A 25182-nucleotide genomic window follows, 5' to 3' on the forward strand; every position below is an offset into this window, starting at 1 on the left:
TTGAATCTGAAATGATTTTTGGTTGCATTGCCAAGAATTAAATTAACCCTTGTGAAATAGAGCTTGAAACATGTTTCAAGTTTCCTTTCTTCCTTAAACAAAAAAATAGGAGGTTTTGAAGTATCCTTTAATCATGCATCAGCCAAATTATTTTTCAGTTAAAAATTTAATAAATGGCACCTTTCTTTGTGTTTTTCATTACTGAGGGAGTGTAAGGTAGTTTATTTGTAGGCAAATACATGGTAGAGACTAAGTGAATTTTCAATTACTTACTGGGTATTCTGTATGTATCATATCTGAGCAGAGACCTGAGGAAAAGTTCAGTTATAACAGCCATGGTCTTTCACAACAAAATATTTAATTGGAAGGGTCTAGGACAGAGTCCTTGGTCATATCCAAACTAAGAGAGTAATAAAAAATATCTTCAGCTAGAAAACAGATGTTTCAACACAATTCTGTGTCATAGAAATGTTTGAAAGAGTTTGTTTTAATTCCTTGTGGAAACAAAAGCAGATTTTGAAGCCTTGAATACAATCCCAAGATGGATTTGTCCTTGGGTGGCTCTGCACTCCAGCAGACACCAGGCATTGCTGTGCCCCAGCCCAGCTTTCCCTGCCTCTCCTCTTGGACTGGGCTTATTCTGGGAACCAGTGCTGCCCACAGCCTAGGGAGGAGAGAGAGACAAGCTTGTGCTTCCTGTAGATACTGGGGAGCTGCTCTCCCTTCATCTCTAGAGCTGAGTTTTCCAGGCTGTGCAAGAGGGATAGTAAGGAAAGGAAAGGTATCCACTGAAGAGATGGAGAGATGGGTCCTGTGAAAAACAGGGAACCAAAGGCAGAGTGGATTGGGAGTAGCAGTGCAGATTAGCAGTTGTGCTGGCTGTGGAAGGGTAGGACTGTGGTGCACAGTGGAAATAACCCCTAAAACACAGGAAAACACAGGTGCAGATGGCTGGGTGTCCCCTCCTGGCTGAGACCCTGCCCCAGCCCTGACACCTTCTCCCTCATGGAGCTCCTTGTACGGAGACCCTGACACGTGTGGGCAGCAAAACCGAATATCAGGTTTGGCTGGGTGAAAATCACCTCAGGCAGGCCCTTTGAGCTGACCAGATAAAGACTTGCTCCTTCCTGCAAGCAACCCTGCTGGGCCCCAAACATGGTCACTTCCAAAGTCTTTGATCCACTCCACTTCCAAAGTGTTTGATCTTTTTCTCCTTTCTTTTCCTTTTTCTTTTCTCCTATTTTTTCTCTTTAAATTTGTCCACCTACTCTAACCCCCTTTTCTTGTTTTTTCTTCCATGTTTCCACACTCTTTCTCCTCACATGTGTTCCATATGCTTTCTTTCCTGCTCCATTTTTCCCCCCACGTTCTTCCCTCAAGCCATGGCAGCTTTTAGTTACTCTGAGAAATGACATCTTGTGAAGGTGCTCTATTTTCCAACCTCTTCCCATACTCACTCTGAGCTGGGAGCAAAATGTTCCTGGTGTGCTGCCAGCTGAACCTCTCACAGTGCTACAAAGCTGGCTCCCTCCCATGCCTGTACTCCAGGGATGCACTCCCACAGCACGGGCGGCTGTCGGCCGCTTCCTACGTGGCTGGCCCTCTCTTCCTTTCCAGCACAGCACCCAGCAACTATAAATCAAATTATTTACACAGACTGTCCTTAAATCCCAGAGGTAGAAATTCCTTATCAAAACACGCCTCTTTCTGGAGAACATAGCAAAAACCTTTGGTGTATCAAAACATTTGTGTTCTTGTCTTCTATTTGTCATGGAAGTTGGATGTGTTAGAGACAGCAGCATCATTGCTGTGTTCACTCTTAGGGATGGGCTGGGATGAGGTTTCCCTGTATTTGCATTTTCTTTCAACTTGAGGATTATATGGGGATCTAATATCATCTCCTCATGTTAACCAGGCAAAGCCAGACTGTCTTCCTTACAACATATTAGGAAAATGCTTTTTGTTCCACTGCAACTTTTGGCCTCTTTTTGGTTAGCAGCTGTTCACATCTTTTAGGATTGTAGGCTTGCTATGTGACATTTATTTGCAAAGAAAAGCAGATGCCATCTATTACTTCAACCCTCATAAAAATGACTTAAGCCTTTTAGTGTAATTCTCCAATTAACACGTTTGAAAAATATATTTGTTCTCTCCTAAGTGCATTCTGAAATTGTAGAACTACTCCTGCTTCCAGCCTTAATCTGCAAACAGAAAAGAAGCATAATATTCTTTGGGGGGGAAGGTGGGGTAGAATGAGGAAACAGAACACGATGCAACCTCTTTGCTCATATGAATGCTAATTTATAGCTTTAAATCATAAACTGGCCCAGTTTCTGGTCTTAAAATTAGACTCCCTTTAATATAAAGAAGCAGAGAGATAAAACGATTCATGGTGTTTGTCAGCGCAGGGGAAGGCACAAAGCTCGAGGAGGAGTGTTATATAACATGTCCCATAAACACTTCTGCATTTACAGTGCTTTATTAGTAGGTCTTCCTTCTTTTGCTGAGATTGCAGGCCTGGAGATCTATTCCTCATACAGTGGGTAAGCAGAGCTTTGCCTCTGCTGCACAGTCAGGGCTTAGGCTCTCCCAGGGTCCAGTTCTTTTCTATAAGCTCAGAGAAGAGAATTCAGTATCCAGAGGAGTCAAGTCCCACATCTTCACTGAACTTGCTGTCACAAAACCAGCTTTGTCTTTGGTGTTCAGATATTTTGGGAAGAGTTTAACCATTTATCTCTGAGTAAAAGGACATACTAACAGTAAATACCTCACCTCTGACTTTTTAAAATTGAGTTTATGTCTTCAAGTGTGTTGTTTCTAGATAAATGGTAAGATAAAAAAAACATGCAAGCCAGTGTGAGGGAGCATTACTCTTCTTTTCCAGGCCAGGCTGTGAACAGCCCTGGTGTGTCTGGGCAGGACCTGGAAGAAGATTCCTTTCCCATGAGGAATCTGTCCTAACAAGACCATCTTTTCAGCTGACATGGAACACTAAAAGCTGAGCTGGCAGTGCAGGGGCTCCTGGCAGTGCTGCCCACAGATAAATACTCCATTACTACCTGTCACACCATCAGAGCAAGGTGCATGTCTTCATTGTCAATGTGCCTGTTAGAAGTCCTTGTTTTAGCACAAACCCCACAACAGTGGGATGTTCTAGCTTAAAAACTGCACTGCAGACAGTGGTGGCTGAGGCACAGGAACAATCCCTGATTCATCCTCAGCCACTCACAGCTGGATTTGCAGAAATATCTTGCACAGATGCAGCAAAATCCTCTAGGATTTATCTGTCCAGATCCTTCACTGAGCGATGCCCATGTCCTAGGAATAGCTACTCTTTCCTTAGGGATTTATTCTTTTGTTTCCTAGAGCTGTTGGCACCTGTGGCCCTTACTGGCCTGGCTACATGCTCCATGCTGCCTGTGGCCACATCTGAATTGTGAGCAGATGGTACTCCCTCTTGCTCCTTTCAATTATTCCTTCACAAGCTTCTGGCTTCACAGCCATGTGCTGGCTCTGACATGGCCACTTGCAGTTCCTAAGGAATTCTGTGCAGTTTTAATTGTCCATTTTCTCTCAGGAAATTCAGACCAGAGGACACAAATATACAAAGCAAGAGGATTTAAATTTGCTCACGTTTCTAATGTGCCTGTAATGAATTTTCTCTCAAACAGGTACAACAGTCCACAGGAGTGTGCTCAGACTTGAAATTTGGTTGCTGGGACAAGGTGGAGGAAGAAGCTGGATCTTATGGCCTTTAACTCCTGTGTGAAAAGCAGAGGAGGTGAAGCAGGTCTCCCTGCACCAGCCCCAAGGGATTTGGATTAAGTCATGGTGGGTGAATGAGCATGGGCATCTTGTCTGTCAGGCACAGTCTTCCCAACTTTTTGCCACAGGTGACATGAATGTCAGTACCATGCTGCCCTACCAAGAGGCACAGCTTCAAGCTGGAGCATGGATTTTGAGGCCCTGATCATAAAAGATAAAAAAAACTTGGATAACTGGAAGCAATTCCACTTCTGTTCTGTAAGCTCCTTGGTCCAAAGACCCTGCAGAAATGTCAGTTATTGTTTGGTGTTATTCTTGGGAGGACATGTGGGCAAAATCCTCTCAAACAGGAAGTTCTTTAATAACTATCTTCAGAGCAACTCTAATCACATTACATTTTCTGTCTCTTCAAAGATCCCAGATGCCTCTCAGTTCATGTTTAATGTCTGCATGTGTTGGTTATGTTGAAGGTAATTTACCTGCAGAGCATAATTGTGGGAAGTTCCTAGGGCTGGTGATAAAGTGCACAGAACTGGTGACCACAGGAAGTTTTTCCTCAGTAGCAAGTGAATCCTTGAGTCATTCAGAGAAGTGGAGACCTTTTCTGGGGAAACAGAGCTCTTTCGCTTATTTTGTTGCAAAGATTTCTTAAGTTGGTGCAGTAACATTTGGTAAGTGAAGATGCATTTCTAGAGCTGTTTCTTCCATGCTTCCTTGGTCCCTTTTTGAATTCTCAGTCCCACTGTGAAAGCCAAGGATCATTTGCATGCTTGCCAGGCTTCTGTGGTCATCTATTCCTTCTCTTGCTCTGCCTCCACAAGAATTGAGAGTCATTTTCATCTGTGTCAGTGTGAAAGTGTTTCAGAATCTCAAGTAACAGTCTTGCTGTGCTGCTGTGCAGGCAGAGTGCAGACAATAAAGCAATATTAAGCCATAATCCAGTTTTAATGAGATTGGGGAAAAAATAATAGAGGAGCAACTATGAGACTTGGTACAACAAATATTTAGCTACTGAGTGCAATAAATTTGTTCATTACAGGCTGGGATTTTACTGCCCACCTGTGGAGATGGGATCTTTGTGTCCAGCTGTCACGTTGCTCATGGCATCACCCGTGTTCCATGCTTTATTTAACACAAACCACAGCACCTATTGCCTTGTAAATTCTCTCCCAAGAAACTGCTTAACTCAGATTTCAGTGAAATCAAGACACTAAGTTTCTCAAAAGTAGCATGTTTAGAACAATCAAAATGAAAAAAGGAAAGCTCACAAAGAATTGTGAGTATTATGTGAAGTAATTATGACTATCCCAATAAGTAATAGCTTTTTAAGAGAATAATTTCCTAGGCGAGTAATATATGTGGGAATATTTTTCCTTAAAGATTTAATCTTAAGATTTTTTCCTTTTTTCCTTTTTAATTTTTTTTTGTTAGTCCTAATGAAAATGCTACTATCAAGTAAGTGTAACTTAAAAAGTTCATTTTTACAGAATTAGCATGGGCCTCCTGTTGTGTTGGAAAGAACCCGAGTTCAGCTGACATTAAGTTTTGGGCTAAAGGGCACTTTTCTATTTTAGCTGTGCTTTAATTGCTCCCTATTAAATTAGTGTTATATAAACCAAGATTTAGCATAGTTCTATTTTTTATCCCCTTTTACAGTCAGCATAATAAAGATCCAACACTTGACGACAGAAAGTAACGAGATATACACTCTGTCAGAACATGTGGCCAAAGCTGCTATTTCAGCTTAAAATGCACTTCTGGAAGGAAGGGGAGTTCTCTCCAGTCAATGCAGTGAGATCTCTATGAAGAGCTCTGATACCACAAATACAAAAATATAAGAAGCTACTGGTATTTTTTAGGTACAAAAGTGCAATAGACTTGCAATAGACTGATATTCTCATGCTTCATGAATAAACCTTCTGCTGCAGATGCCATGTTTAATTTCTGCTCAACACCAGCATTAGAACTGCAGGCATCAAATGAATTGCTAACAAAGCCAAACTGTTCTATTTACACCACTGGTAATTATTTTTCTCAATATATTCTGGGCATGTGTCTTCCAAAGGGTATGCTAAAGCAAGGAAAGAGATTTAGGAAATGGATGATAAATTTTAGAAACCAAATAAGCATCTAAAACTTATTAAAATGGGTTAAGCTCAGGGGAACAGTAACTTAAGCACTAGATTTTAATCGAATTTGGAAGGGATGAAAGAGAATATTTCACACCTTATGAGCAGCAGCCACAGAACCTGTCAAGCATACAAACATCAAAATAGATATTTCTATTCAAAATCGAGTTTTAAAAAGAACAGGAAGAATGTTCCCTGTTGTAAGTATTTATGTGAGACACTCAGTGATCACTTAGGGAACAATGTGAAGAAAGGTCTTAGTGGCAGATAATGCAGTTTCCCAAAGGACTGTGAGGTGTGATAGGGAATATTAGTGCCACTGCTCTCGTAAGGGTATGATATGTTTGAAGAAGTCTGTTCAAGATGCACAGTTCTTGGTCAGGCTTCTTTGTATCATAAGACTTGTGTCATTAAAAGAGGGGCTGCAAGAAAGCTCTGAGCAATTAGCTGATCTGAAGAGACTGTGCCTAAGGTGAAAATAGACAATGGACAAGTATCTGTAGTTAGAAGTGGAGTGAACCTGCCAGACAAGTTAGTAACAGCAACAAGTGGGGCTAAAGCAGGGCTGTGTCTGCTTGCTGTAACCCATCTGGGCTCTTCTCAGGAACAGTCCATGATCACACGGGCCATATGTGCAGCAGCATCTCAGCTCAGCAAGCTGCTGGTTTGAGCTACTCATTTCCTTACAGTCACTGGGGTTAGTTGGAGCCAAAGTGATATTGATTTTAATTAGGGTGAATGAAGAAAAAAAATATTTCCATTTGTTCCACTAAGTCCCCCAAATTTCCCTTTTAGTTCCATATGGGAAACCTTACATTAATTTGCCGGTGAATTTCTGTTTGTAGAAAGAGAAAGCAGTGGAAGTGGCCCATGTGTGCTGGCAGAAGTGTCCCCATCTCAAAGGTAAATGAGATTATTCAGAAAGCAGCTTGTAGATGTGGTGTCTGGTAAACTGGAGGAGAAAATCAGCAACAAAAAAACCACATGCCCAAGGGAGCACTTCCACAATGCAAATTCAGAAAAGCAAACCTTTAAAGTGATGTTAGGAATTCATGAGCTATCCATCCTCTGAAGTATTTTTATTGAAACCATCTGGTGGGTAATCCATAATAATAATAATTAAAAAAACACCACTAAATCCAGGTGTTTTCAGATCATTACAAACAGATACCAGGGTTGGATTCCAGCAGTGCCTTCCAGGTTTTGAAGTATCCATGAAGAAGTGATCTCTTTGAATTAAATCCTTATTTGGATCAAAATGCAATACTGGGGCCAGAGCACATCCCAGGCTATACAGGTCTGTGCTGCAGTGTAGTGTGCAGTTCTTAGGCCTCACTAGGATGTGGCAGGAATGTTTCCTGGCCTTTTCCTGCCCTGCACATCCACTTTTTCCACATAGAAATCAGGGTACAAAGGGAAGGAGAGGAAGGTGCCAGGGCTTGCCCTGCCAGGTAAATCCCTGGAGCTGGGCTCCAGTCCCAGCCTTGGAATGGGCACCTCTTCCTGCCCCCCATTCCTCCTGACACCAGAAGTAGAATCACATTGCAGCAGTGCAACCCATTACCCTGCACCTTGTTATCTCTACCCTGAATCCTGCAGATAACACGTTTTCATTCAAGCTTATCTCCCAGAAAGGGAGCCAGTCTGGAGCTGAAGAGAATGAGAGATGGAGGAGCCATCATTTCCCATTTCTTCATATTAAAGTGTTTCTGAATAGAGATTTCAAGATTGGGGAATGTAGTGTGTTTGAAGGTATTCATTTCCATCTCTTGTCTAAAAGGCTGTGAGGAATAATTTTTCTTTGACAGGGAGATACTGAAACCTGAGTTAAAGCAATTAAATTAAGCACTATGAAAATACCCAAAGCCTTTCTACATTGGCTATATGGGGAATTTAGGAAGACTGTGAAAACACCTGAAATAAAAGCACCAGGGTATACACAAAGTAGGTCAGGTTCTTCCCTCTGCTGCAGATTTCAGAGCATTCTCTTCTTTGATAAAACCTACCTGCATTATTAGCTCTGCCTCATCACATAGCACCCGCTCTTACATAAGGCAGTGCCTTGACAAAATTGGTTTAAAGAAAAAACCAGTGTGTTTTTCAGCATTTTTCAGCTACAACTTCAGTGTGTCAGATGCCAAGGGGAGAGATGCTGTTTTGAGAATGAACATTTGTAGGGGGATAGAATATAAGAAAACAAAGATAGTATAGAAAGTAATCTTACCCCTAAGGAGTGCAGCTGGGGCAATTATCAAAGATTAGGAACAGACCTGACTTTAACAAGCCACTGCTATAACCAGTGAGAAGAAAAGTGCTATAAAAGAGTGGGGTGGCTGATTGAGAAGGGAACTGGAGTCAGTTGGCTGTTTTGTGAAGAAGAAAGGGTCAGTGCTGTGAGGCGCTACCAGAAACACCAAGAAGGTATGAAGCCTTTGTCATAAGGAGACATCAGTATGGAACCCCTGCAATAAGATGACAGCAAGCATTTTGACAATTATTTGATGGTTTTGATAATTAACATTTGTTTGGAGCACCCAAGTGATTTCTTTTGCTATTGGGTTTGTGTACTGACAGGAAGAAGCTTAATCTTACTACTAAAATTAGGAAAAAAAGATGATGAGTCTTTTACTTTATCTATACAATATACCAAAAATAATTTACAATATAATTAATATGTGGATATAAAATTGGAACTAACAAGACAAGCTTGTTATTCTGCTGACTGGTTTAGAAACAGGACTGGTTTTTTCTTCAGGAGCTCTTCCTAAGGAAGTTTCTTGGGTCAGAAACCCTCTTAGATGTGACAACACAGCATCTGATACAGAAAGGCCTTGATCCCCCCCAGGGGTTATGGAAAACTCTCAGGGAAGAATCAAGTCTTGCTGAGCTTTGGATTTCTATGGTTTATTCCTGTTGAGTCATTCCCCTCATCTCATACCCCTCTTTTCCAGGTGATGGAGTGCCCCTGCAGTCTCAGCCTGCCAGCTGATGGATCACTGTTACACTGGACCATGATGCTCCAAGCTGCTGGAACCAAGCAGCTGGGCTCTGCTTGCTGCAGGTGCATCCCATAGCTGTGGTCTGGGCAGTGCAGCCCGCAGCTACACAGATATTGGTTCCCTTCTCACTTATTCTACCTCTCCTCAGGTTTTTAGCTCATTTGCCTCATCCTGCTAGCTTTTTAGACAGTGCTGATGATAGATCACTGCAGGAACAGGATTCATTTATCCAAAACTCTTTAAAGACTGGAAAGGATGGACTTCAAAGGCAGGAAAATGGGACACAGTGCAGCTGAACAGGGGAGAAGGGAGGGCATTCAGATCAAATGAGCCCTTCTGTATGCAGGCAAAGAAACTGATTTCTGTCTGCCTTTCCTAATGCTGGGCTATAATAGCAAGGACAAATATAAAATGGGATAGATTTCAGTTGAATGGGAAGTTTAGAGCTGAGCTAGCAGAAAGGCCAGATCCACTGGGGAGGGGGGCAGGTAAGTGGGGTTGCACGGCTGGAATATGTAACTCCTGGTGTGGCTAAGAGGTCTGGGTCTTCAATACAAGTTCATGTGCTGAAAAACCACATTATTAGCTGTGAACCTGCCTCCTGCTACCCTCATCTGAGGTTCTCTTCCTCTTGTGCTGAAAGAAAGAGGGAGCAATTATCCCAGCATTTATCATTTTACTGCTATTTTATCTTTCCTCAGGCACCTTTCTCCCTGCTGACAGGTCCAGTTGATGTAACTGCTCCACAGATGGAAACTATTCCCTGTGTTTATTCTTCTTTCTCTGAATCTTTTCCAAGTCTGTCTTGGGGGAAGGTGGGTGGAGGTATGTGATGGACAGATGGAAGAAAGATGACTGACCAAAGCTAGAGCATCCAAAATGTGGGTGTGAAAGGCTACACTGTGGAATCAATTTCTGCTTTGTTCTTTACCCCTTCTCTAATAATTTTCAATTACTGTTCTGTTGTCCTAAGCATTCAGCTGATAGTTTTATCTATCTCTAATAATTCCAAAATCCTACTCCCAAGCTTATTACTTTACTTTGAGCGAATAATTTCATGGAAAAATTTATGAAACATTGCTGCACTTTTATTTACTGATTTTTATCTGCTGTCTCACTGCTTTAGCACTCAGCCTTCTAACATTTGCTAAGCCATGAGGAGAATTCTGCAACTGCCTCCTCCCTTTGTTTCTGCTGTGTGTAGGGACACAGCCCCTTTCTTGGGATAAAGCTACAGGTGACCACTGACATCCCTCCTTCTCCATATCTCTGGGTTTCCCTGCCTGCTATTTCCTGGCCAAATACAGACCCTCTGTAGCTTTATCTTGACTGGGCAGTTGTCACTAATAATTGTTGGCAAAATCAAATATTCCAATCAGAGCTTTCTCTAATAAATTAACAGGGGAAAAAAGTGAGGCGACCTTTATGGTCCTATTGCACTGCCAGCACTCAGGGCCACACCTTCCTTCAGGGCTCAGCCTTGCTACAAACCACTGAAACTACTCTGCTGTGATTTCATGCAAATTACTGCGGGTCACTTCTCACTTAGGATGTTTTTATCCTTTTCTGGTTTCTGTTTCTGCTGAAACATCTCTGCCTGTTGTTTCCCTGGTCTCCAAGACTGAACTTGCAAAAGGATATTATGTAGTTGTGTCAGTAACCAGAGCCATAAAATAAAAATAATTAAATGCTTTAACTTTTACTCTTGTTTAAAAAACTCATCCACCACCCACCACCATTGTATCAGAAGCACTGAGGTTTAGGACAGAGAACATTATCTGTCTGTACAAAGCATCTCCTACTGAGTTGTCTCACTGACATGATAAACTTCCTAATTAGGTTATTACATTCTATCTCTTTTTATGGTTCCCCAGTCTGTAGTATTTTTATGAATAGTTTATGCTGTGGTGTACTTATTAATATGCTTCCACAACCTAAAAGGCATAATTATCTCAAAGGTTCAATTAAAAAGTAATCTAGTAGGAGGTAGGATTCCCAATTACTGAGTGTGGGAAAGACTCCTATTCTGTTCTCGCTGTCTTTCATGTCAGACATAATTGATTTGGTCTTTCTCCCAAATAAAATGCAGCTTTTCATCCCTGTGGAAGAAGGAGAGAGGTCATGGAGACCTGTGGAGACCACATATAATGATGTCTATTTTTACCTCAACTTTCTTTAAAGATACAATTTTATTTGTTGTACACTCAAATTGCAGACACTATGTGCACTCTCTTCTAGATGAGACAGAAAAATAAATCTTTTTCATTGCTGTTTATTGTAATTGAAAACCTGTTTTTCTATTTTGGGTTAATTAGGTAGGCCTTTACAAGTGCATTAGAAGTAAAACAAAATCAACTTACATTTTAAATCTTAGAAATGTTTCACTTTGGAAACTTGTAAATAGGTACTGGTGCTCTTTTAGGATATGTGAGAACATTCTGACAGACATAAATTACAGATATTCTGTAATTTAATATTTGTACCTTCAAACTCCAGATCTAATTTCCAGAGACAATACTTGGGAGTAGTGCCAGGGCTTTATTAGTAGTCTGCTTTTCTTCCAGGGAATTATACACAATGGTTATTGTAAAATTGAGCTTTTGAAACTGGAATATTTTCCATTAATGCTGATAAATTAGTGGCACTAAATAATGAATTGTTTTGCTCCACTCATTTTTTTTTTTTTACTAGGGAGACACAAAGACAAGTTTTATGTCTCAGCCTTTTCAATTTGACATATTAGGTGCCACAAACTGAGGGTACACATCTATGTTAGTCTCAACCTTCAATATACCCACATTGTTCCTTTTGCAGTGAATCTGCAGGATTTCTGACAAAAATGCCCATCTTAAGAAAGCTTCTTTTAAAAGCATAAGCCCATGCATCTATCAACAGTGATTTTTGAAAATATTTTTATGAAATATTAGTCTATCTCCATATGATTGCTGTTTTCATGAAAGAAAGTCTTGGATCCCCCAGCTTTTCTTTCCATTAATTATTGGTTAATTGTGTGTATGGAGTAGTTCCTGGGCATCTTTCAAAATTGTATAAACTTTATTCTTAAAAGATCTAAAAATAGGCATAATTTAAGATCACAAGGTAATTCCTTATCAAAATATTCCCAAGTTTAGATCATTGGTGAAATAAAATATAATTTCTTTGGTTCTTTTTGTGAAGAATTTATTCCAGACAGATTTCAGAGTGGGGCACAGTTCAATGATGGGAGTGATGGACTTCAAGCCCTTTTGCTGTTTTGAGACTGCACACAGCATCAATAAAGATTTTGTGGGATTTTAAATTAATTTAATGGGGTTTTATATTCACGGGATGAGAAAATCAAGACCTTTCAGGGACCTCTGACATCCCACCACAGTTCCTGACTTGGCTTTTGGAATCGGAGCCCTAAAATTTTGTGTGCAGAAGCTCAGTGCTGAAGGCCAGTGTCCAACAGGTTGCTGTCTGGGAAAGTGGGAACACTTTTCTTGGGTATCCCTGCAAACAGGGACATTTGAATATCCATGGTTTTAAGCAAAATAACCACTGGTTAAAGTTTAGCCACTCAGCTTCGGAATGCTGCTGTGCTGGAGATATTTAATAGCAACAGTGTTTCAAATATTTACTGATGTATTGTTTCCTGGCCATTAGTGATGGAATGCCCGAGAGCCTGTCTGCATTTCCCCTGAGTTAAACGAAGCACGTTCATCTGTACATTTAAATGGGCCGCTTTCTCTGTTGTGAGCTACCAGGGATTGCAGCTGTTTTTATAACTCAGTGTGAAATTTGTGTAGTTATGAAAAAAGTTTCAGATTAGTTATTTCATAAGCTTGTTTCTTTTAAGTCTTATATCCTGAAAATGGATATGAGAGCTCGGTTTGCTCACCGAGGGCTTGTTCTTCCTGGCATTTGGGATCGAGCTCCTAAATACGGATTTTCATGTTTTAGGTGTCAGAACAGAAGTGGGCTCATTGGGAGTGCTGGAAAGTTTTGCAGCACCGCCGAGGTGAGCAGCGAAACCCCGGCAGCACCCAGCAAGCCTGGAGCTCCCCGCCGGTGAGCGGACACTGCGGTCGGTGTAAACGCCAATGATTCCGGAGCGTGAGGTCCCGCATCCCTCCTCCATCCCGCAGGCACCACCCGGCTGAGCCTGGGGCTCTGGCACCCCCTGCGGGTGACGCGGCTGTCACACCGCGTGTCCCCGCGGCCGCTCCTGTCCCGGGCTCGCCGCGACTGGCTATCCCTGGACGAGCACAGTCCTGTCCTGTCCTGTCCTGTCCCGTCCTGTCCTGTCCCGTCCTGTCCCGTCCCGTCCCGTCCCGTCCCGTCCCGTCCCGTCCCGCCCCGCCCCTCCGGGCCGGGCGCATCCCGGACCTCCGCCATCCCTGCGCGGGCGAGCGGCGCCTGAGGGGGAGCGGCCAAGGCCCCGCCCCAGCCCCGCGCATGCGCGGCGCCGACCCGGCAAAATGGCGGAGCTGGAGGAGTAAGTGCGGCATAGAGGGAAGAATGGAGGGCATGCGGCATCCGCCGCCATCTGTGGGTTTGGGGCAGCCAAGGGGGCGGCCCGAGAGGGGTCGAGATGCGGGATGGGGCCGGGATGCGATCGGGATGTGACCGGGTTGTCCCGCCCGCAGGCCGAGGCGGCGGATCCCGCTGGTGCCGGAGAACTTGCTGAAGAAGAGGAAGGCGTACCTGGCCATCAAGGCCACCCAGGCCAAGCAGGCGCTGCTCAACAAACGCAAGGTATGGCGGGTCCCGGCCGAGCCTGGGCCTGCAGCCCCAGCTCGTTCTCCGGAGGAGGGAATCACACAGTTCCTTGAAATTCTTGGGAAAGGATCCGAGTGGTCGGGCCCCTCAGAGAGGGGGTGCCCGAGCACCGCGGGTGGGCAGGGATCGGCTTCGGGGGTTCCGAGGGGGACTTGAGTCCCTCAACATTTTCTCCGTGTGTCTCTGAGCCTTGTAAAGAGCACAGAATTGTACAGGTTATTACACTGAAACAAATACATGGAAGACTGTGAGTTGTTCCTGTTGGATCAGTGGTGGTCAGGTGTTTGCAGCCACATGTGGGAAACTGCAGCGCTGCCGAGCTGCCTCTGCTGCCCTGGGATTTCACTGTCTGAAACCACCTTTGTGTTGAAACACTGCAAAGAAGCCGTGCTTTTCTCAGGGTGCATTTAGAGTTGTTTCTCTGTTAGAGCAGCACAGTTCATGGTGAAGCCTTTTCTGTGTGTGGGGTGGCACATGTGCCCTGTGCACACTGTGCCATTTCCAGACTGGCAGAGCAAACCTTTCTAATTCCCAATCTGAGACCTGTTCTACTGTACCCCAGCTAATACAGTAGGTGTCTGTCTTAAAGCTTTCCCAGTGAATCTTGTGGGATTACGTGCAAAACTCCTGCCACTTTTGTTTGATACCTTGTTTACATTTTTAAAAGCGTCAGTGGTTTGCTGTATTTCCAAGGTGGGAGCATAAACAATAATATTAAATAGCCTCTCCTTAAGATTCTCATTGCAAAAAGGATCTTAGTGATAAAACTTTGATTAGGTCTGCCTGCTTTGACAATTCAAACGAATTTCATGGGTGATTTATGAGGTGAAATAGAACAGAAGACACACAACATTAGGTTCTTTAATTTAAAGTGGCCTGCTCGTTTAACCAGTAGAGTATCTTAAATACTCTGTAATCCTGTGCATTTTCAAGTCCTATTTGTTTGAGAAAACACTATGAGTGTTGGTGGATGTACTCATTCCTAAGCTAAAGAACGACATTTAAACATCTGTTAAATTCTGAAAAGGAGCTTTACACTTTCTAGTAATAATGAAAAGACTTTTTATCAGGTGAGCCAGATTTTCTGTTTAAATTAGCAATATTTAATAGTTACTTGAGTGTTTGAAATTTTTCTTGCATGTGTGCCAGTATAGAAACTGACTTTAAATGCAGTTACATTCTCTTGGAGGATAATTTTGAGTCACACTAAGGTAGTGCTGTAGCATCTGTTTTGCCCACATGTTGTTTCTGGCTTTCCCCAACCATTGCTGAGCTGTGTGTGTAGCTATGCCTAGAAGTATCCTGGGTCTTTTCCCTAATTTTTATTTTTCCTGGGGAAAAGCTCTTTGTTCACTGTTCATAAATAATAGTTGTGTGTAAATTCATGTGTTGTCCCTCAATTCTGCCTCCCTTGGGCTTTGATAATCAAGTTTATTTCTTACTGCTTCCAAAGCTGTAAGGACATCATTCACTACTTCTGCATTTCATTTGGCCTTTGAGATGTGAACCTCACTTTGTTTTCCTTTTGTCTGCAGCAGCAGAAGGGGAAGCAGATCCAGTTCAGGCGCCTGGAGACGTTTGTTCGGGACTCGTGGCGCAAACGCCGGGATGACACGCGCCTGAGGCGCATGGAGCAGAGGCCTGGGCCGGCAGCAGCACCACAGGAGAGCAAACTGGCCTTCGCCGTGAGGATTGTGGAGTGAGAGCCTTCCCCTACCCTGTCCTTGTGTCATTTCCATGCCAAGGCAGTGGGATCAACCCAGACATCACCTTGCAGGTGATCTGAGGCCTTTGGTTGCTGTGTTAGAGAAGTGTGGTTACAGATAACCTCTGTTTTCCTCAGTATTAAGGGAGTGACCAAGAGGGTGAGAAAAGTGATTGAGTTGCTGCGGCTGAAGAAGAATTACACCGGGGTGTTTGTGAAGCTGAGCCCGCTGTCGCTGAAGATGCTGCGGATCGTGGAGCCTTACGTGGCGTGGGGGTACGTACCCCTCCTGTGACCTGGGGGTCATTGGATTCTCCAGCTGCTATCACAGATCCATTACCTCTCCAGTAATGGTCAAAACTTTATCAGCTTTATGTCTAAAACTTGTTATTGCCTCTGTTTTCATTGTTCTTGACATAACTTGGTTACTTTCCCACCTCTGCACAAGGAAGTGGGATGGGCTTCCCTCTGTATCATGTCTCTCTGTTACAGAATCTGATTTTTGTTTCTGCACAGACAGCCTAACCTGAAATCTGTACGAGAGCTCATCCTGAAACGGGGCCAAGCCAAGATCAAGAAAAAGAGGGTGCCTCTGACAGACAACATGCTGATAGAGGAACATTTAGGTGAGGAAGAGGGTGAGAAAACTGAGGAAAGAGTTAAGTGTTGGGAGTTTGGAGTCTAACCTGAAAGGGTGGGGAGACACAAAATCTTGCCAAACTGGAGGACCGGCAGTTCTGGAGCAGTGTGGGGAAAGATGATACACTTGGACATCTCTTTTTTTTTTCTCATGCAGGGGGCTGTGGTATCATTTGCCTGGAAGACCTTATTCATGAAATCTACTCAACTGGGAAGTATTTCAAGAGAGTGACCAGCTTTCTGTGGCCGTTCCATCTGTCGGTGGCTCGGCACGCGTCGCGGAACAGAGTGGGTTTCCTCAAGGAGATGGGCAAGCCTGGGTTCAGAGGGGATGCCATCAACCAGCTCATCCGTCAGCTCAACTAGTCAGGTGAGCAGTGCCTGCTGGGCTGCTCCTGAGGCTTAGCCTTCATTCCCTGTCCTAAGGACAACCAGCTGCCATTGAAGATCGAGGGGGTGCCGCCTTGGTTTTGATTGTCACTCTGCAGAAGTGACCTCAGAGGAAACTAATCAAGAGTGTGGGTCCCATTAGGAATCAGCACATGCTGTTGGACACCTCCATGAAGGCTTGGTTCCTGGGAGATAACATTACTTTCTTGTTTATTTTCTTCCCTATTCTGCAGGGTTTTTGTGAAAACTTCAGGATCTGACCTGGTCCTTTTCACGTAAACCTTTCATGGACATTATCTACATGCAGTGATCTGTATGCAACTTCTCTTGACTGCTGGTGCCTCTATAAAAGAAGTACAGAGATGATGATGGAGATGGACTTTGAGCTGGCCCTTCTTAAAGAAGATGATGAATTCTGTTTGGTACAAGAATGAGCTTCTTGGAGCAATTTCACTTTTGCATCTCTGTAAAATAAGTGGTTTTTATGCTCACTACTGCGGACTTCACTCTTTGATGTGCACCTGCTTCTGGGGGTGAAGGGGTAGTGGAGTCACAATTGTGCTGACAGGCAAAAGAAAACACCAAGGTATTCTTCTGTCACAGCAGCACAAGCCCTAGCAGTGAATCATTTCCCTTTTTCAGTACCTAAATTGTATTTATTTTTAAAAAATTAAAGGGTTTTGTGTTCCTGATTTTAAGAGCCCTTTTTTTGGCAAGGGTTTTTTTTTTTTCAACTTCTCCTAGATTGGGACTGTTGGGGAGAATTATTTCCTGGAAATAGGAAAGCCCAAAAGGTTGTAATACAGTCATGGGGTGAGGTATTTGTAAAAGATGTTTTTAAAATAAACTTCTAATAATAAACTTTTAATAATAATTATATTATTATAACAGAAGGTCCTGCATCACTGTAAAAGAGTGGAAAAACCAGTTAAACATTCTGGCTGGAATGAAGTGAAGAAAACCATGGAAGAGTCTCAAAGTTCCAGAGATTTAAATCTCTAATTTCTTTCACTACAGAAATGGGTAAGGACACATGAAGAGTCCAGTGCTGTTCAACAAATATGGAAGGCACTGTTATTAGTTCACTCAGACTATTTAAACTGTTATTTGAGGACTTAGGTGGGGGCAAACTGTTAATCCATGAAGGGATTTCCTTCGGACTCCACACCAGTTGGAGACTCAGGAACGAAGCAGTTCAGTAACAAGACAAGGAAGATGCCTTTTGGATGTTACTTGTGTGATAGTTATAATCTGTTTTATGATGTAGCATTCATAAAATCATATGAAATATGAAGGACTGCAGATTCTGATTTAGAGAACACTATAAAACTAGAAGCTTTATTCTGTAAAACAAGAATAGAAACATAGAAAATACTGGACAGACACTACAGACGTACACAGAACAATTCTGTCCCCAGAACTAGAGCCCAGTGGTCATTAAAATAGAAGGATTCATGTATTTATAGTTTTCCTGATAAACGGCTGCTTCCATTGTAGAGCAGTACAAGAATTTTTTGGATGATTCGTTTTTGGCTTATTTCTGGTAATAAAACAGCCCAGACTTCTATCACGAAAACTGGCACACTAGGAGTGAGATTATTTTAGTTGCTACAGAGAATTCAAGACTGCTAACAGAATGTAGTTTAAAAATAATTTTAAAATATAAAGTTACAGGATCTGAACACAATCCTAGCAGCTAATCCCAGATTTAGGCAGTTTTTCTAGCAGAGGCAGTGGTTTAACACACCATTAGATTAGCTCATACTGTAAAGTAAGAATTGAACTATGACCATGAATACCTTTTTAAAATCTCTTTAAAAATGATGCCAGAGTAGCCTAGTGTCGCATTTTCACAGACACGCATGTTGTCTTTGTGTCATGCTTTATCAAGAGGACAGTAATGATGTGCTCATAGCTTGGCTGCATGATGAACAGAAACTATACAAGATGACAGGACAAAACTTGCCCCTGTATCTTAGGGAACAGAATCCTTCTTGTAAGCCACCGTGGTGTTGACTTTGTGGATTGTGGTAGTGAAGGAACGCAGCCGAACCTCCTCTGAGTTGGCTATGAACTGTGGTCCTGACTCTTCCCACTTTGCTGGCACTGCCAGATCTTTATCCGTGTAGATCAGCAAGTCAAAGGCACCTGGGAGCAAGGGAGAACAAATTCACCATAAGGAGATAGCAGGTGTGAAGTACATTTTCTAAAACTTGAGACAAGGACCAAGGTTTTCAGGAGTTACACTGATACTAGTTATGTAAAAAAAACCAATAGTTAAAATAAGTTATATTCAAGTGAGGCCATTTTAGTTTGCTGAAAAACTAAATTGTGTCATAAATTTTTTTAAGCATGTTACAGTGCTGTGGAGCTGAGCTCTGTATAGCACTTCATATGGGCATACATATTTAATTTCCTCAATTTAATTAAGCCACCCAAAGTTCTGTCCTGATCTCAGTCTAACAACATGCTTTGTCACAAACCTGCTGGTTCATGATATGTAATAATCAAAAAGCCTCAGAAAACCAGAAAATTTTTCTAGAGTTGGAAAGTTACCGAGATTTTTCAAAAGCATTTGATTTCTTTAGTGCAGTTTGGGATACTCACAGGCAGATTCCAAGAGGGGCAGGAAAGTTACTGTGGCAGTTATTTGTCTGATGACAGAGCGAATTTCATCCTGAATTGCCTTCTGAGATTTCTCCCGTGGTCCACTGGAAAAATAAGAAAACTCTGGTAAGAGAAGAAACTTCTACTGCACTGACAGTTTCCTCTAAATACAGTTATCTTTCTTAAGCTCTGGTAGTCTGTTTGCTACAGTATTTTTAGAGTAGTAGTGACACTTTTAAGTCCTTAGAAGAATTAAGTGATAGCTACTCTCCCTTTATTGTTGTTGGTATGTTTAGTCTGGCTTGCAGACAAACAGAGGGCAGGATACTGATAAAAGGTTTGAAGGAGTAATGGTATCGATTCTGTGCCTGTCCCAGTACTCGAGGTAGGGGAGCGGAGGGACAACGGTACTCACTTGTCATCCTTTGCAGTTTTGTCACACTCGATGTCAAACTGCCACCGCTCCAGGACCTCGCTGCTCTCGATGCTGGAGATGACCACCACCAGGCGCTGCACGATGCACTTGTACAGCCACTCTGCAAGAAGCCAGGGCAGTGTTTAGAGCTCGAGAGGCAGCAGCAGGGACGCCGCAGGGAGGCCCCGCCGCCGGCCCGCACCTTTCATCTGCTCGGTCACGTTGTTGAGGTAGTTGGCCAGCTCGGGGTCCGTGGTGACCAGCAGGGTGAGCCCGTACTTCTGCACGCGGGTGAAGGTCTCGGGGGGGTAGATGCCCCGCTGGTACAGGATGCTGTTGATTCCATAGGCTGCACGATTTAGACGGAAAGGGAAAGGGAAAGGGATGTGTACCACACCCCCCCCCACGCCCCAGCCGGCGGCCATGTCGCTCCACAAGACGCGGCCTCCCACTCCCTCACCTCCCCTCCCACCCTCCTTCTCTCCCTCCCTCTGTCGCAGCCCGGTCCCCGAGGTCCCCTGCAGCCCCCTCACAGAAGAACTCGGCGACGAGCTCCGCGCTGCCGCGCAGGGTGATGCCCTGGTGCTCCCGACCGAGCTGCTGCTGCGCCGCCATGGCCGCCGCTTCCCCGCCGCCCGGTTCGAATCCGGCCCCGCCCCCGCCCGGCCCCGCCCCTTGGCGCGCGCGGCCGTGCTGAGGGGGGCGCGCGCCGCCTCCGGCCACTCCGCCTGCCTTCCCTCCGTTCCCGCCGGGAATCACCGTTCCCTGCGCCCCTTACCCGCGGGAAACGGGCGGCAGCATGCGGGTGCCGTGGCTGCCTGGCGGGAAGGGAAGGGTTTTTTCCTCCATGTTAAACTGCCCGGCCGCTTCGGGCGCCGTTGCGCCTGTGGGCGGGGCTGAGGGGAGCGCGGAGCGGGGGTGGAGCGAGTGAGGAGCTCTGCCATGGGGATGCTGTGGGAAGTTGCCTTTCAGCGTTTGCCAAGGTGTATTCGACCTTACGAACCTAAAAATGGTACTCTCCAGGTATGAATTGAACAAATAGTTCGGTTATGATTTATTGGTGGCTTTCATGGCGTAAGTCATGCAGTAGCTGTTTCAAAATAAAATACTCTTCTGCAAGCACTCTGGAGAAGGAGGTGGGGTGAACGTGGGAAAGCGGGATAAACAATTTTTTTCCAATCCATAATAACTCCAGAAATAATTTAAAAAAAAGGTTTAATAAGCATTTGGGTTTTTGGGCTGCCTTAGTGAAGGGTGTTTGCTACTTGGTCGAGCAACTTCAGTCCTATTATTACAGGGAGACCAAGGAAGATGTTGCAGCCAGGAGTGGCCATCAGATCCTGGAGGAAGCTGTGGCAGAGGTTAACAGGTAAGAGAGACTGACCAAAACAAGAAAATGTTGAAGTATGTTAATAATATGAAGAGGGGAAGTTATGGTCTGCTGAGATAGTAAGAAGGTGGCCAGCTAATTAGGTTATAAAACCAATTATAGAAAATTAAAATTAATGGGTTTGCTGGGCACAGCATAGCTGCAAATGAAATTATTCCCTGGATGTGATTTTTCCAAAGCATCATCTGATATCATCCTCTAAGGTATGCTTGTGTTAGATACCCATATTGCCCTTGAAGGAAGCAAATTGCTCAGTCTTAAAATGAGTTGTATTCAAAACAGAAATATTTATAGTGAGGATAAAAACCACGTGGTCATTACACAGTACAGTGGGCCAGATGCTAAGAGAGTAAATTGATGGTGTGATTGATTATTTTATTGTAATAAAACACTTTTCCACAAAAGCTTAGGCTTTCTCTTGGTTCCAGTTTTGATCCAAGAGGAAGCATGGTTTTCCTCAGGGTTTAGGCTGCTGTGATTAAAACAAATGGTATATCCCTGAAGTCATGTGCTGAAGTTCTCAAATGGTCTGAATAATTTAATTTACCACAGGAAATTTATTCTGGATCTTGTTCACTAGTGATTGTGTTATACATAAGTCTTCTGAATAAAATATTTTCTGAGTAAGAGTGGTATATTTCCAAGGTTGTAATAATGGAAGCATTTTTCATCCAAAGCCTAACTTTTAGAAGTTGGAATTGGAATATTGCTGTGAATATCAGCTGTTTTTCTTAAAGCCTTATGTACTATGGTGCTTTTATTAATCTATTCTAAAATGGTCTCAGCTCTCTGGGGTTATTTCTACACTTGGCTTCTTGTCCATTTTGCTTTTGGGGAGCTGTTCATTTTTGTGATAAATAGAACAACACAAAAGCATGAGACCACGCAAGAATAGTAGAGGTTTCAATTAATATATTTCTCCTCCAGCTGCCTTACTATTGAAATCAGACAGATGAAAGGAATCCAGGTGTTTCTTGTTTAGCAAGTTGATGTCCCTGTGTTCCAGTTTGGATGCTCTGCACACACACACACAGGTGCATATGCTTATCAGTGGCAGACTTAACTGCTTCTTCATTACTGCTGACAAGATTCACCTGGCAGGCACTGAGAGTGGTTGGTGACCTCTGTCAGAACTCTGAGCTTCCTGCACCTGGCGTTTCAGAGTTTTGGGTCACTTTTCTCTCTCTGGTTCTGTGCCATGATTAGCACCAGGTTCTGCCCTGGTGTGCTCCCTTCTCCCCCTGAACAAATCCCCAAGGCCTTTGCATTTTGTCTGTGCTGTAAGGGAGCTGCAGCTGCCACCTGATCATGGCCCAGCCAGGTGTGATGGGGACACAAGCCCTTCTTTGTGTTCCTGACCGTGCTCCATAGACAGTGCCTGCAGTTTGTGCTTAGGGAATGTCCAGCAGGAGGAGGGATCTGCAGCTCTGCCAGGGATGCTGCTGAGGGTGACTGGCTGATTTGTGACAGGCTGTTTCCTGACCTGCTCCAAGGGACTCTCACAAACCAGGAGGACAGGCTAAGTTGTACTCCTGGCACACCAGGAGCTGGCTATCCTTGCTTTAATTATCTCATGATAAAACCTTCATTTTCCTAAGGAATGTGAAGTCCCAGTTGGATTTAATTTAGGTCTCTCACAACTCCTCAGTCGCTGTTCAGTTTCTCAATTACAGCTTGATGTTGCAACACAGTTTTTTTTGATTCTTGTTCTGTGAAAGGAAATGTTCTGTATTTAGCTTGGCTTTTCTGCAACATTCAATGATTGTTTCCCCATGGAAATTGTCAGTGAACCTTGGGGAATCCCAATCATTTGTAGGCCTTCACTTTTTTTTTAAGGCAAGCCAGGTCACATTCCCATAGTCATTCAGCACACTAGGAGACATAATCCACTTGGAGAGTTCATTCCCATTATTTGTTTATCTTGTAACCTTCAGGAGGATGTGGACAGGTCTCTTCTCTCCAGAATAGCAAAACAGCTTATGAAATGAAAGTTTCAAAAGTCTTTGCAGCACTAAAGTTTGCAGGGTAAGTACAGGTGCCTCTTGTCAGCTCTGAAAATAAAATCTCAAGTTGGCCAATCCTATTTTTAAAATATAAAACATGGAATCTTATTACAAATATCAATGCTGTGCCCTTCACCAAAGGCAATGAGAGTAGTGCAGCAGTGAAAGATTGTCTTGAACTTTAAGTATTCATGAAAAAAAATGGATATTAAAATGAGTCAGTATGGGCCAATAATCTGTGCTTTTAATGTGATGAATAGACTTTCCAAAGGGACTTCCTTTGGTTCTGAATGCCATGTGGAAGGTTTTACAGTTAATTTTCTGAATGTATTTTGAAATTAGAATAAGTCAGGTAAGTACTTATTTCTTTTATAAAATGAGAGAGCTTTGATGTTCCTTTACTTAAGCCAATTTTAGAGCTCCATTTAGCTTGAAAGTAGCTACGTCCAGGTAGGTGGCTGCCTTGTACAGTGAAATAAGTTCTTGTTGATTTTGGGACTTTTGAAAGCTCTTTCTGTAGAACATAAAGGGATATCTTTTTCCGGTTTGGGGGAAGGTCTTCTTACGAAGACCTGACATTTTTCTGAAGGAAAAAGTTGATATTTGTGACGGTTTTACCTCCGAAGGACCAGGAGATGGCAGCAGGCACATGCGTTATCTGCACCCCTGCAGCTAGTTGGTTTCACTGTTAGGTACTTCACAGGTTTTACACCTTTTTCTAGTTTTAAAATCATCGTTCCAGAATCAAGGGGATACTTAATGCCCAGTTTTAGTGGGCAGTTTCATTAAAGACAATTTAACAGGGGAATGATTATCTTTAAACATTTCATATGAGGATAGGAATCCTGTTTCAGAATTGGGAAGAACAGAACTTTATTGAGCTTTTTTGTGCCTTGAGAATTTCTTAGTGCTGGATGATGTCCTGTTACACTGGTAACAGGTATGCGAAATACATGGACTCCTGCTCTTTACAACTTAATCCCCTTCATTACTTAATCCCCAGCCTGAACGTTGATAGTTTGAAAGGTGAATGTTAATCCAGTTCAGTTTAGCTCCTGTCACATCTGAAGTTTTCATATTAATAAATCAATGGAAAATTAGGGAGTTCTCAGGTGGCTTAAATTTACTAAGCCAATATTACTGGAAATTTAGCTTGAAATTCAAAATGAGTTTTCTTAAGTACCCTGGAACATTGATTTATCATTTATAGGTTTATCAGCAGAGACTTTTGGTGGGTCATCAGAAACTGAGGAGAAAAGGATCCTGAAGATTGGTAGCACAGTAAATAAATATGTCTTGGTAGTACCATAGGGAATTTTGATAGGATTCTGTTGTGTGGTTGCAACATGTTAGATGGGAGTTGTTGCTTTGTGATTGCTTTCTAATTGTGTCACTTCTCATGTATAACCACGTGGGCTTGTTCAGTTCATTGTGCAGCAAGGAAGACAGTGCAGCTTACATAATGCCTGAGAATTTTGATGACTGAAGAGGGAAATACATTGTGAAAAGCATGTCATTGGCATTAGAAATAAGCTAGGAAATCAGCACTCTCCTTTTCCATCCTTGCTTACCTGGAACTTTGTATGAACTTGGCCTAATCAGTTTGGATGTAGATTTCAAATTTCCACAAAAGGATTTAATGGTCCTGCCAAGCTCATGTACATTGAGTTTCTGCAGCTTCCTCCATGGAGATGCCTTGTGCATTGACATCCTTTTATTTTCAGGAACAGAGTCTCTACTGGTTTGGGGTTTTTTTGTTGAGGTTTGATAGTGATGACAGAGCCCACACTCATTAAACACTATGGTATAAGAACAGTCATCTAACACTGAGAAAACTGAGGTTCAGTGACATTTACATCCAGAGGAAATCCAAACCCTTATCTCCCATGCCCAGGCAAGTCTTGTCATCACCGGGCTTTAAGCTGGTTTGGTTGGGCAACATTCCTTATGTCCTGTGTTGAAACTGTGCCATGGAACAGAAGGGAGTTGAAAATCCATTTGGAGGCAGTAGGGAAGAGGAAGACATTGAGCTTTAATGGTCAAACCTGGCAAAGAGAACACAGAACCACAGTCCAGCTGTCAAATTACTTGGTGTTTCTTTTACTTTATTTGCCATATATTTTCACTTTGTATGAGATTTTCAGTACCCATAAAACTTAAACAGTGGGGTCTCTTTCTCTGAGTGAAACTTGTGACAGAGAACTTTTTCTAATATTTCTTTTTATTGACAGTCACATTTCTTTTATAACATTTTCATTGTAAACTATGTTAAAAACCCACAAAACAATATTAGTGGGAAATGGTAACAAAGATGTGATGCCCTGGATGGTTATAAGAAATGAGGGGTATTTGTCCTTGTTATTATTACCTCAATAATCT

At 43.0% G+C, this 25182-nt stretch overlaps 2 protein-coding genes and 1 long non-coding RNA gene across 3 annotated transcripts in view; 2 read left to right on the forward strand and 1 right to left on the reverse strand.

The window, feature by feature from the left end:
• The first annotated feature begins 12975 nt into the window (after positions 1-12975).
• RPL7L1 (ribosomal protein L7 like 1) lies at positions 12976-17080 on the forward strand. Its single transcript, XM_030239516.2, has 9 exons — positions 12976-12988; positions 13021-13143; positions 13286-13370; positions 13522-13630; positions 15190-15353; positions 15498-15635; positions 15876-15985; positions 16156-16368; positions 16622-17080. The coding sequence occupies exons 1-8, from the start codon at positions 12976-12978 to the stop codon at positions 16362-16364; spliced, it is 951 nt and encodes a 316-aa protein (XP_030095376.2). The 3' UTR covers positions 16365-16368; positions 16622-17080.
• Positions 17081-17698: 618 nt separating this feature from the next.
• MAD2L1 (mitotic arrest deficient 2 like 1) lies at positions 17699-20059 on the reverse strand. Its single transcript, XM_009096289.4, has 5 exons — positions 19944-20059; positions 19613-19759; positions 19411-19531; positions 18996-19099; positions 17699-18536 (listed from the first exon to the last, which is right to left on the reverse strand). Exons 1-5 carry the CDS (start codon positions 20023-20025, stop codon positions 18364-18366), a joined length of 627 nt encoding a protein of 208 aa, XP_009094537.1. The 5' UTR covers positions 20026-20059; the 3' UTR covers positions 17699-18363.
• Positions 20060-20327: 268 nt separating this feature from the next.
• LOC108962960 (uncharacterized) overlaps positions 20328-25182 on the forward strand; it is a 54568-nt gene continuing 49713 nt past the window's right edge. Inside the window, exons 1-2 of the long non-coding RNA XR_001991699.2 lie at positions 20328-20433; positions 20708-20779. This is a non-coding gene — a long non-coding RNA (uncharacterized LOC108962960). The remainder of the gene's footprint in view (positions 20434-20707; positions 20780-25182) is intronic.

Source organism: Serinus canaria, chromosome 4, assembly GCF_022539315.1.
Source record: "Serinus canaria isolate serCan28SL12 chromosome 4, serCan2020, whole genome shotgun sequence".
NCBI lineage: Eukaryota > Metazoa > Chordata > Aves > Passeriformes > Fringillidae > Serinus > Serinus canaria.

Bases quoted from the DNA above. Each gene is read 5' to 3' on its own strand.
- RPL7L1 (XM_030239516.2), top strand. The intron at 13,371-13,521 runs GTAAGTGCGGCA...TCCCGCCCGCAG, and splicing joins AAAATGGCGGAGCTGGAGGA to GCCGAGGCGGCGGATCCCGC. The intron at 15,354-15,497 runs GTGAGAGCCTTC...TGTTTTCCTCAG, and splicing joins TTCGCCGTGAGGATTGTGGA to TATTAAGGGAGTGACCAAGA.
- MAD2L1 (XM_009096289.4), bottom strand. From the start codon at position 20,025: ATGGCGGCGCAGCAGCAGCTCGGTCGGGAGCACCAGGGCATCACCCTG. The intron at 19,760-19,943 runs GTGAGGGGGCTG...TAAATCGTGCAG, and splicing joins GCTCGTCGCCGAGTTCTTCT to CCTATGGAATCAACAGCATC. The intron at 19,100-19,410 runs GTGAGTACCGTT...TTATTTTTCCAG, and splicing joins AAAACTGCAAAGGATGACAA to TGGACCACGGGAGAAATCTC.